General features: G+C 43.5%; 1 protein-coding gene across 2 annotated transcripts in view; it reads right to left on the bottom strand.

The window, feature by feature from the left end:
- WDR7 (WD repeat domain 7) overlaps positions 1-13,300 on the bottom strand; it is a 290,553-nt gene that overhangs the window by 221,718 nt on the left and 55,535 nt on the right. For both annotated transcript variants that reach the window (XM_045849693.1, XM_045849694.1), the window contains exon 14: positions 6,523-6,737. In XM_045849693.1, coding sequence (XP_045705649.1) covers positions 6,523-6,737 — 215 coding nt within the window. The remainder of the gene's footprint in view (positions 1-6,522; positions 6,738-13,300) is intronic.

The raw sequence follows: 13,300 nt of genomic DNA, 5'->3' as shown, positions 1-13,300 counted from the left end.
GGTATTTAATACAGTTAGAACTACGCTTAGAGGAGCAGAGATGTGGGTGGGTGTGTGCATGCACGCACATGTGTGTGCACATGTATGTGTGTGCACACACGTGTGTGTACAGACGTATGTGACCCAGCTCTGTCTGCTGGGAGGGCCTGGAGGCAGCGGGCCCAGACGGACGCAGTGCCCAGACGCGGTTCCTAATTATTCCCCCCACTTAAGGGAACCGCCGTCCCACCGACACTCAGTAGAAGGTCCTTCTCCTTGCAGTCACTTCCTTAACTGACACGCCTGGGCTGCAAAAGCAAACAGATAAACAACTACAAAAGCAAACAAAGTTCACGGCCTGACTATAGTCACAGACATGCATTCCATTTTTTTTTTCTTAAGACTGGGCAGCTTAACTCAGACTTCCTAACTTTATTTACTAATGACTAGACAATATGTAGCATACTATGCAATTTTTCTCCTGATAATCATGTAGAACAAGCAAAAATGGAATTTATATATACTTATAAAAATAACAAACACAGAATCATTATATATTTTGTATTAAAATTCATTCTTCAAGTTTTGGGGTGGAATGTTAAGCAAGTTTAATTGATTCTTCAAAGGTCATACCCATCACAGAGAGTTTTTGACGGCCAGAAAGAGCTCGCCAGACCAGGCCCAGCAGCCCGTGTATGTCACCCGGCTCGTGCCCTTTCTACAGTGATCATAAAGTCAATTTCGTCACTGTACATTCTATTTTACAGAGTGAATTTTGCAAGCAAAAAACACAGAGTAGGTTAGCTTTGACTTCCAAATTCCATTCTCTTATCCAGTTACACAGAATACAAAGCTACTGACCTTTGCAAATAAAGCTTGTTCATGTTTTCGGACTTTTGACTAATTAGGCAACAGAGAGGCAAGGTAAAAGATAAATCATCCTGGTCATTTTTCAATTTCTCCCACCTGGTGGCTTTTCCATATAAATAGGTGGCTCTGATCGCTACAACAATGCCCAAGATGCAAAGGTCCCACCGGGAGAGGACACACACCAGGCCAAAGCAATGGCTTTCTCGCTTCACTAATAAAACGCCCCCCTGGCGTCACCCAGGACCTGCTCACCCAGACCAGTGTCTACAGCAAGTGCTTTATGAAACAACTGGGCACAAAGATCACCTGACGTGCTCAGCCCGTCTCCTTAACGCATTCATGCACGCATTCGTCAAATACCAGCGTGTGCTATGTACGATTTGCTAGTTATTTACATTTTACAAACTTGCTAACCCCTAATCCAGCACACTGCTTATGCTAGGTGTGATAGAGGATTAAAAAAAAAAAGACTACCTTCAAGGGATTAAAATGACCCTTCCTTTGAACAGATATCACAGCCTGCTTTTCTCCTCTCTGATGGCAAACAAATTGGTTACGTTCACCTGCCTCCCTGTCAGCATCACTGATTGTAACACAGTGGCTGGTGAGGGTGACTTCTCCAGCTCCGTTCTCAACACTCGTCCTCTCACAGGACTCCACCAGCAGCCGCTCCACCAATAAAAACACCAATGAGCTCCTAAACAGAGTATAAAGGCTGCTCTTGACCCTACAGCCACTGGAGCTCCGACTCCGTTTCTTCCCCCAAAGCAAACTCCTTCCACTCTCCACCTCTAGCTCACCCCTGACTCACTCCTGGCTCGTGGTACCCTGACCTCTGACCCAGCTTCCGATGCGGCCCTCTTAGCCGTCACCAATGACTTCCCAAATGACTAAGTCCAAACTCTCTTTCTTCCCCAAGTCTTACTGTTACTTCATTTCTCCATTCAACTCTCAACTTTTGTTTCCTGTACAAAGATTCATTTTCAATTACATGTGTGACCTAGGCCATTGGAGGTCACCTGCCCAAGCCCACCCACAGGCAGCAAGTCACAGAGGTGCATGCAGACATGCCCGTCCCCAGCACCCAGGCTCTTAACCACTCCTCTGAACTGCTTTTCAAAACCAAAGGCTATGCTGGGGGAGAACTGTGCCCACACCCTTCATACTAATAAAGCCACCTTCCGATGCAGGGGTCAGCGAGCCTTGACCTGGCAACCGAATGCAGCCCGTCACCTATTTCTGCAAATCGAGTTTTCCCGGAGGCCGGTCACACGCACGCACTCACACGCGGTGCAGGGCTGCTCTCGCACTGCGGGGCCGAGATGAACCACGGAGACCCAGACGATGCAGTGGACAGAGCCTCCAGTTTGCACCACGCGGCCCTCTCCCAAAAACGGTTGCCCGTCCTCATTCTCACCAGCTGCCTTTCAGGTTCATCATTTGCAAATTTGAGGACAACAGTGACTAGCTCACGTACTTTCCGTGAGAATTAAGGAAGACGTCAAATCTGGAATAATCTAATGAGAGCGGACACCTCAAAATATACACCAAAGTCTAATTTAGGTTCTGCATTCCAGCATTTATTTAGGGGGAAAAAAATCCCATCCCTTCTCTATCTCACCATCATGTCGCTTTGTCCTCGGAGTTTTTTGCTCCCCCTGCACACGCCCCAGAGAAGAGGCAAAGGTCCCTGTTCCCACTGACCTCATGGCCTGTTCCAGGAGCCAGTCGTTTCTGTTAACAGCTCGCCCTCCTCCCTTCCCCCAGACTGGGGTCCCTGGAGCCATCCTGTGCGTCTCCACGCTTGTCTTGCTCACTTGTGAAGCGCTATTTATTCAGCCCACACGGCAGCTGCCCCGCCCTCGCTGCACACTCCCGCCGAGGATCCCAGCCCAGCCCAGCCCCACCGCCCTGCACTCCGTCATCCCGGTAGCACCCGGCGCAGTCCCGACCCCACTCTTTGTGCCCCGCACACGAGTGTCAGAACGGCAACATGTTTCTTTAACAAAAATATGCTTTAAAAATTACACAACAGTTATTTTAGTGGATTGGAAATAACAGTTCATTGTGGTTTTAATGTGCCTTTCCTGATGTCTAACGATATCGAATGTGTTCTCATGTGCTTACTGGCCACTTGCACATTCTCTCTTCTGAAATGTAAATGTATGCTCTTTGAAAACTTGAAGTATTGGGTTGTTCATCTTTTAATTATTGGTTTATTGAAGTTTTTTACATACTCATGATACAAAATCATCAGAAGCATGTGTTGCTAATTTTCTTTACCAGTCTGTGGCTCACTCTTTCATTTTATTAATGAGGTCTTTGATGACTAAAAATTTTTAACTTTGATGAAATTTTTTTAAAAAGACTATTCAATATTGTGTCACGACCCACTGTGTTAAGGCCTCAGCTTTGCATTCAAGCTGATCATACCACGTGATTCCAATGTACACCTCCAAGCTAACTTCATACTCACTTTCGTCGGTACTTACTATGCCTCACATCCTACATTAAGCACTGACGAGAAAACGATGAGACACTCACCTCCTGTCCTCAAGAAGCTCAGACTCTAACAGGGAAGGGGGAGCTAAAGAGAACAAGAAACACCCCATACAATGGGAGGTGTTTTAGGAAAGGTCTGAACAGGCAGGTGTGAGCAGGAAGAGAATGCAGGAGCGAGTTCTGCCCCAGGGAACAGAGGGGAGAGGAGCTAGAGCGGCTCCACTATCCTCCGAGAGGAGAGGGATTAAAGCGAGAAGGGGGAGTGGGGAGGGAACGGAAAGACAGGGTGCAGCAAGACAAAGGCTCCCACCACTTCTCAATCTTTATTCCCCAAAGCAGTGGTTTTAAGCCACAGGTAATTTTGCCCCTCAGGGGGCACTCAGCAAGGTAAGAAAATGTTTTTGGTTGTCACAACTGGGGAGAAAAGATGCTACTGGCGTGAAGGGCGTAGAGGACATCCTACATGACACAGGACAGCCCCCACAATGAAGAACTATGCAGTCCGCAATGCCAACACAGACCTAAGTCGGAGCAGCCCCGGTCCAGAGCCGCAAGGAGCGGGAGCAAAGGAGAGGATGCAGTTGCGGTGACTCCGGGGTATGTTGGAACACTGACCACACAGCGACGGCAAGGAGGACAATGAGTCGTGCCCGCACACCCTTGCTCAACAAGCCAAAGAGGAGAAGGCAAAACTGAACAGAGGGCCAAAGTTATTAACAAATGCTCCAGGTCCCGTGCTCATGAAAGGGTAAATCGGATTGCCAAGGCAAGACAACCAACTTTGAGGGAACAGAGAAGACAGGGGCAAAGAGGCCGGGCAGAGGCTAGCAACACTTCCCGTTCCACATCATCCGACCTAATGTGCGCTCCCCGCACGCCTGCTGCTGGATGTCACGGGGAAAACACGGAGATGAATAAATCATAACCCCTGCCTGCGAGAGCACAGGGCTCCCGTGGGGAGGGTCAGGTAAGGACACAGTTATTAAAATAAAAGGGAAGATAAGATACACATTCTAAGAGAAACACACACAGGGGTTCGAATACACAGATCTTGTGAAGATTCAATGCAGTGAGAAAGGACAATTCTACTTACTATCTTCTGGGCCACCTAGTGAAAGAAAGAAGTCATAGGATAGTAATTTCTCTATTTCTGTTTGCAAAACTGTAATAAACCTAACTCACAATATAAAATACATGTTACTTCTAAACAGCCCAGTTGCTAACAATGTCCTAACAAGAACAAAGCAGGATACTTCTGTATTGTCTTCCTATAGACATCTGACTTTCCATTGAGAGACCCCTGAAAAAATTAGTTCCAGTATCCTAGAGTAAGTCCTGCACTGAGAAGCTCTTAGTTTTTGTTTGTTTGTTTGTTTGTTTGTTTACAGCTTTGGGTGGGTTTTATTTCTCCTGAGGTTAGAAAACCATCCAGAGGACAGCTCTTTAAATATTCCCCTCCCAAGGAACCTCAAATTCCACACGAGAAAATAGTTAGAGAAATCCCCAATGGTCCAGCCAACACACATTTTTCATAAAGCGATTATCCTCCTGCAGCCTCAGCTTCCTACGCCTTTCCCCCCTCCTATAATTGTTTCCCTTGTAGGCCAGGCAACAATTACTACCGCTACAAGGCTGAGGAGGTTCGCAAGCAATATATTTTACAATACGTAAGTGTAGTGCCTCTGATATCTGGTGCTTTTATCACTAATTGCGCTATAAAATACGCTATTAAAACGGGGACAAACAAGATTGTAAAAATCACATAATGGACCGTGACCACTTACAAAAGTCATTCATAAATGTTGCCGCTCCACTTCCCTGTCTTTAATTTCCCAGTTACATAGCTATTTTTCAAACAGCCTACCTCTAAGGGACACCACCCAGAAAAAGGATATATCTGGATATTACGTATCATATATGCTTGACCTTAAATAAACTGTTTCATAAATTTTCTCAAAATTAAACTTATATAGACATAAAATGAACTATGAACACTGAATTCCTAGGGATGTTTACATGATCTCTTGAAAAAAACTACAGGCATGGAGAATTTAAGCTGGGATTTCTATTCAAACTTTAGCGCATGGGACTGAAGGCACGAAGAAAAGCACAGAAGAATCTCATCATTCCAATCTATGAGACACGCAATATAACAAAGCCAATAAAACATTCACATCTGCGGAATGATCAAATATTACTGCCAACTGCTGGGGGGCGGGGGCAGCGGGGCTACCTACCGCGTGTCAGATGCCATCAGCACTCACTAATTCACGACAGATTCCCGAGCTTGCAGATGAGCATTTCAACCTCTCCACCATTTGTTCATTAAACAATAGGAATTAGGAATATGAGGGAATGAAAATAAAAGTATTTATCACCCTTTGGTAACTCTAATGAACACTGAGATGGAAACAGCCGTGTTCGGTAGTGAGCTGTGAAATACTGGGGTTGACTCTAGGTTTCTTTTATCCGTCACCAGAGAACTAGTTCTAATTATACCACAGAACACAACCCCACGAACCACACAGTGGCTAGCCCCTACAAAACTCAAGATGAGTAACCAATTAATGAATTGGGATGGCTGGTTCTTTTAGTAGGCTGGTGCTCTTTCAACAGAGAAAGAAACAGATGCGCTGGTTTTAAGTGCCAGCAAGGAACATATATGACCGGGCTATCAGTACAGATGCCGGCCTGGCTTTGCTCCACCGGACCGAGTCTCCGGCATGTTACTCAATCCCTTTAATGGCCCAATTTTACTAAAATCAGAACCTGCTTTTAAAATCAGTGGATGGACCACAATTACAGGCATCTTCATTGTGTACCTAAATGATGATGGTTTTCTCCTGGAGACATTAGCCAGTGCTCAATCTTTCAAAAGGAAAGCTGTCAGAAAGTCAAAAGACAGATTACGTATAAAATATTTGCTCTCACTTCAGGAACTGAAGTCACTTAATTCAGTAGCAATCCTGTTAAAAGATGCTGAATGGTAAGAATATAATTTCCTCTTTCAAAATGCTCATAACACTTACATTGGCCAAACCTAAATAACAATGAGAAGCTGACTTTCCACCAGTGTCATCTGCCAAAATTATTCCCTAAGAAACCGCAAGGCTATGTCACCAAACGACGTTCAAAGAGGAATACACACTCAAGCCCACGTACAAAACTCACTTTGTCGGACGCCTCGGAAGCCAGGAGGTTCGTTGCCAGGGTCTGCAGCTTATGGTGGGCCATGTTCTTCAGAGCGGCGAGACTGCGCCGCGTCATGGCCTGCTTGAGGTTGACGGCCGGGTGGCTGAGCGAGTCCACCGCGGCGGGGACGGCCTCGTCACAGGCATTCAGGATCTCGACGGCTGTGATGCCCATCACGCAGCGATCCAAGGCGCCTGCAAGACGTAGGTGTGTTCGCAAGTGTTACACACACCGTAAAATGCTAAATGGCTTAAGACGATAAATGCAAGGACATTCTTTATGTGGGAATATGTTTTAACGGTGCCTCCCAGAAACATTTTCTTGCACATCCTTCCTCTAACAATCTCCCAGGTAGCGTTACCTGTGTCATTTCCTCCCACGAAAGGCCCCTCCCACAACTTCCCAACAAAGTCAAGTTCAGAGTCAAGATTGTAACGACCTCCCCCAGGCTTTTCTACTTCCAACATGGCCTCCTTGGTCAACCCACACCATTACTTTTACTACAAACATGAAGTTCTATGACTTCACCTTCTTCTAAGCTGTATATCAATCTTAAACAAAAAAAGAGTAAGTCTGGCTACAATTCCTGAAGCTTTTCTTTCTCCAGCATCTCTCCACACGACTGGAAAAAATATATAGCTCCTCATTCTAGCTGAAAACTTCCTGACGGTTATTCTTCACACCCAATCACATGTTCTTTGGTGTGTTTGTGAAAGTAACTGCTACGTCAGCTTGCAGCCTCGTCACAGCTGCTGTATTTGGCGACACTTTCCGTTCATCCCCACCTCTGCATTTCGTGCGTGAGGGAGGGCGCGGGACCGTCCTCTGGAGCAGGCAGCCTGTGTGCGCACCCAGTCACACACGGCGCGCAGCGTCGCACTGGGCAGAGGGGGTTCTCCTGCTGAGGATCTGCGTGTATTTATTTTTTTAAACTGAAGAAAGGTCCCGAGTTCTTTTTTTTTTAAAGATTTTATTTATTTATTTTTAGACAGGGAAGGGAGGGAGAAAGAGAGAGAGAAACATCAATGTGCAGTTGCCAGGGGCTGTGGCCTGCAACCCAGGCATGTGCACCGACTGGGAATCGAACCTGCAATGCTTTGGTTTGCAGCCCGCACTCAATCCACTGAGCTACAACAGCCAGGGCCCTGCATGTATTTTTTTGAAGATTATAATAATGACAATAAAATGATAATGGAGTTTATTTTGTTTCACTGGGCATTCCTCCAGAGTCGTTCTAAAAGAAGACCCATCAGTTTTGAAAAATAACCATGGAGAACAGCAGGAACTTGAATTATCACCAAAACACAAACACTTGACTGTGTTTCTGAGCTGGTGCCCGAACACCCAAACACATGGAGTCTTCCCAGTGTTGAGCGGTTACATACACGCCAGTCGGGTCTGCCCCCACGCCTTAAGGACGCTGAATCCTGACTCGCTGTCCTCTCTCCACAGGACTCCCAGAACAGTTCCTGGTGGTCTCAGTGTGAGCAGGACTCCCAGAACAGTTCCTGGTGGTCTCAGTGTGAGCAGGACTCCCAGAACAGTTCCTGGTGGTCTCAGTGTGAACATAAATCAGCGTATTGAGTGCTGACCAATATATTTTGGAAGGCAAAGCAAAAGAAGAAATTGTTACCTGAAACTTTTTGGGTACGTGTGAAAAGGAGAGTATGTATTCACTAATGGGATTTCAATAATGTTCGAAGGCTATGAACAATGAAGAATAGAAATGGGTAGTAGTCATACGAAAAGACATCATCCTCACTAATACAGAAATCCAAATTGAAGCAATAATGGAATATCACTTATGTCTTACCGCGATAGACATTCAGCATCCTTAAGGGTATGAGGAAACTAGTAAAATACTTTTATTGTAACTGAAAATTAGTGACTCTTTCTTAACAAATTCTATCAAATTTAAAATTGACATTTCCTTTAACACAGAAAGTCTCATTCTAAGATTTATACTAAATAAACATACCATATAATAATACAAATTTACATATATGCTATCAGTAAGTGTATACCAGTAACTACACATATATTCATATGTATGTGTGTTTTATATACATACACCTATTATGTATACATATATATTCCCAGACATATTTACTGATTGCCTTATTTGTAAATGTTAAAAATTTTAAAAAGTAAATATCTATCATTAGTATGCAAGTTCAATGACCCTACACACAAGAAATACAAATAAAACTACAATCAAAATGCTCAAAACCTAAATAAGGAGAAAAATTTTAAAGCAACTAGAAAAAAAAGCAGACACAATATATACAAAGGGGGGAAAATAAGGGAGATTTCTCATTGGAGATAATACAAGAAGAAAGAGTATAAAAGGAAAAAAAAATCAACCTAGAATTCTACACCCAGAAAAAAAAATCTTAAAAATTAAGGTGAAATAGTTTTTCAAACATCCAGAAGCTGAAAGAATTCATCACTCATAGACCTACATTACAAGAAATATTTAATATTAGGCAACAGGAATGAAAACTACATGGGTAAATATGTGACATTTTGTTTTTATTATTCAAATTTCCTTAAAATATAACAAATTAAAGAAACATGCAAATAGAATGAACAATGTTCCAAATGAGTAAAACCCATGAGCAACAAACACAGATGATATGAAAGAGACTGACCCAGTCATTCTGGGCTAGAATCATCCTTTGCACAGTCACGTGGTCTGTGTACTTGAACAGCAGGAGACAAAGACAAAGGTGCGAGGCTACCACATAGTAGAGGACCTTGTCTTAAAGGCTATGTGGCCTAAAATTGTGGGGGTTTTTTTACCCATTAAGACGGTGATATAAACCAAGTGTTGTTTTTTTACTTCCTAAAATAGATTTGCCAGCAGTGTAAGGATGGGTTAGAAGAAAAAATAGCCCTGGCTGGCGTGGCTCAGTGGACTGAGCATCAGACTTCAAAGCAAAGGGTCACTGGTTTGATTCCCAGTCAGGGCATGTGTCTGGGTTGCGGGCCAGGCCCCCAATAAGGGCCGTGTGAGAGGCAACCACACATTGATGTTTCTCTCCCCCTCTTTCTCCCTTTCCCTCTCCAAAAATAAAGAAATAGATTTTTTAAAAAGAAAATATTCTTTAAAAAAAGAACAGGAGAAAGACGACAAAGAAACCAATAACAACAGGGCTCTATTTTTCCACACCTGTGCCAAGTTAACGATACACTGGAAAGAAAGGAGGGAGGGCAGGGTACCTAATGGGAAGGGTTTAGCAATTAATTGCACAAAAGGGTCCTAAGGGGAGGGTGTAGGTAGTAGAGACAGTTGCATTTCTACTCTAACAACTTCTTCCTTAAAAATTCCAGAGTGAATCATCCAGAGAGGGGAAAATATCTCTGATTATACTTGGTTTTACCAAGATTTTCAAAAAGTATCTTTTTTTAAGTTTTTTGTTATCCATGCCTTACATGCCCTTTTAAACAGACATAAACATATATTAATTCATAACTCTGTGCTACATGTTATTAGATAATAAAGTTTAAAAAGATGAAAAAACATACATTTATGAAATAAATACAAAAAAATAAATATTTTCAAAAGCTGAAGGGACAGAGCATACATGTTAAAAAGTGATAAGAGAACGAAGTAAACTGCCAAGACTTCACACACTAACTTGTAGTGATATCTGGCAAGCACTCTTGGTGTTTGCATTTGTACAGAAACACCTAATAACTGTCCTTACAGAAACAGGCTTATGATCTGAAAACCCCTGTCGTTACCCAGTCAAGATGATCAAAATGGGCAGAGGAGAATGCTGTTTAGGCTCCGTACTGATCAGATAAAAAGAACATCTTGTAACATCAGTCATTACTTAAAGCACGCCACGGTGTCCCAAATAGATAGGATTCTGACCCTGGCAAAGACCTGTGTGTGTGTGTGGGGGGGGGGGGGGCCGAAGCGTGCTGCCAGGGAACACGACAGGTGAGGATGGGGCTGAAGCACAGAGCAGCTCCAGGTGGGGGCAGACACCGCCTGGGCCAGTGGCCCGCCTTCAGTGAGTCCCTAGGTGGGAGTGGGGTTTCCTCTGGCCACCCCTGCGGCTTGCTGTCTGACTCGCCTTCTGACTACCCTGACACGTGACAGAAGACCAATTGCCATGGCACCCACATCACTCTGGCATTTAATAAAGAGGACGCAATAAAAGAACAAAAGATTCTGAACTTCTATCTCTCTACTTAAGTTTTCTATGACTAGCTCCAAACTCATTTCATTAGGAAGTCATCACTGGAGATAAAACTACCCATCTCAAGGGGAAAACAATGAAAAGAAAGTGCTACATAGAAGTATAAAGAAAATACATCTTTTGAAGATTTTATTTATTTATTTTTAGAGAGAAGGAAGGGAGGGAGAAAAAGAGGGAGAGAAACATCAATGTGTGGGTTCCCTGCTGTGCACCCCCTACTGGGGACCTGGCTCACAACCCAGGCATGTGCCCTGACTGGGAATCAAACCACCAACCCTTCGGTTTGCAGTCTGACGCTCAATCCACTAAGCCACACCAGCCAGGGCAGGAAACACATTTCTAAGTCTGCACAAGGCAGAGACATCGGTTCGATTCAAGACCAAACAGAAAGTTGCGCTCTGCGCATGAGCAGTGTCAGCGGACGGCGGCTTCCTCGTAAAAATGCCCTCCCAGAACACTGAGAAGAGGAATAAAGTGCCTCCTCGGAGTTTTAATACATTTCATACATCAAACTTTGGCTGGGACTGATTTACTTAGCCTCATCTTTTATTTATTTAATAAATCCATAAATTTAATAAATAAATAATGGCAATACCTCCCGGATGTGCCTGACTGACTCCCTGGAGACTCCCATATCACTAGTTGAAGCCTGAGCCGCAAGGAGGAAAAAAGAGTGTATACACTCCCTATTGTGGTTGATACCCAAAATAAATTCTGCTTCTCAACTATTATCTCAATTTAGCAGTCCTATTGACTAACAGTTTACCAAAAATCCTCCTGAAGGTCAGAATTCTGAGTTCTCAATATTATATGTTGTGTAATCTAAAATGGGCTTAATTACACTAAGCTAATTATGGGAATAACATCCTCCAGCCATGCCTACAGGGGCCATTTGTCATTTCCTTCTAGGGAGATTCCTGGAAAAGTAACTTTGTCTTTAGTAAGGAATATAAAATTTAAAGTATCTGAAATTTTCAAGTGTCATTACTTAAGCATATGTCTGAAAAATTCAGGAAAATTATAAATACCACCTTCCTTTATTATATTTATTTCACTTTTAAAAGTCCTAGACAAAAGCCTTGGCTGGCGTAGCTCAGTGGATTGAGCATGGGCTGCGAACCAAAGCATCGCAGGTTCGATTCCCAGCCAGGGCACATGCCTGGGTTGCAGGCCATGGCCCCCAGCAACCGCACATTGATGTTTCTCTCTCTCTCTCCCTCCATTCCCTCTCTAAAAATAAATAAATCTTAAAAAAAAAAGTCCTAGACAAGTTCACCATACTTTTTTATTTAAGATATAACAACAGTTAATTAAAATTTTGACTATTTCAAAAGAGCATTTTATGCATGTCATTACTGCTATAAGAACTTTATTTAATATTAATTTCCAAAGAATATATTTCTAAAGGTCGTATATTCCCAAGTTCAACAAAGTAACAAGTAGCGTATTTAATAACACACACGTACACACAGAGAAACTTGCATGTACACAAGCACACACACACACGTTACATGTACTGCATGCACCACAGGTGGACACTGTGACATTTTATTCTCCCAGCAACATTAGAAAACAGGAACTATTCTTGTCTTCCTTTTGCAGATAAAGTTGAGGGACAAAAGTCTAAGGACTTGCAGGTCACAGTGCCAGCGAGTGGTCAGTTCTAAACTCACAACAAGTGGCCTAACTCCAGAACCAAAGGCGAACTCGGTGCAGCCGGTCAGTGGGGCGGACCACGTCAGCAAACCCACGCCTGTGCTGCGAGGCACACGGGGTGCAGCCAGAGGACACCAAAGCACGCCTTTCGTGCGTACAGATTTGCATGTGTCGTACGACAGCAATCCTGGCTTTAAAAATGCACGGAAATAAGACAAGGAAGAAATGTGCCAAAATGTTAACGTTCGCCACTCAGCAGTGCAATCTGGGTTCATCTTTTCTATTTGTCTCTAAAATTTGACAAAAGGTATATGCATCTCCTACATGATCAGACAAAAAGAAAAGATAAATGCAAAAACCGTTTGACACCCCCCCACCCCCGCCCCAGGAAGGCTCCGTCTTGTCAAGGCTGCCTTCGCTTTGGCAGTTACAGCGAGAACTCAGAAAGAAAGGCTGCCGAGCGCTCGGCTCTGATCCGACGGAGGTTAAGAGAACTCCGACCACACCACAGTGCAGGCACAAATGTGTACATGCTGCGATTTCAACAAGAACTGCTCCAAACAGGTTTCAGTCCACTGGCTCGTGATCACGTAAGTAGACTAAAATGTGTTTCTAAAAGCTTAAACTAATAAACACATTTAGGTCCATACTTAAAGACTTCCCAGGGACAAGGAGATACTATGTTCAACGTGATATATCGCTGCCTATACTTTTAAGCTAAGCATTATTTGTTCTATGTTATGCCCTATACATAAAATCTTTGAAACTGAAATTTTAAAGGTTCTCTCTAGAAATTAAAACTTTCACTTCAATCACCTCCTGCTATTAACTGCCCAGTATTGATTTTCTGCTATTCAAATAAAAGAGGGCTCTCTTTTTTCCACTGCTTC

This window comes from Phyllostomus hastatus, unplaced genomic scaffold, assembly GCF_019186645.2.
Source record: "Phyllostomus hastatus isolate PE091 unplaced genomic scaffold, TTU_PhHast_1.1 phas_contig_80, whole genome shotgun sequence".
NCBI lineage: Eukaryota > Metazoa > Chordata > Mammalia > Chiroptera > Phyllostomidae > Phyllostomus > Phyllostomus hastatus.
This window is presented reverse-complemented; position numbering and strand designations above follow the sequence as displayed.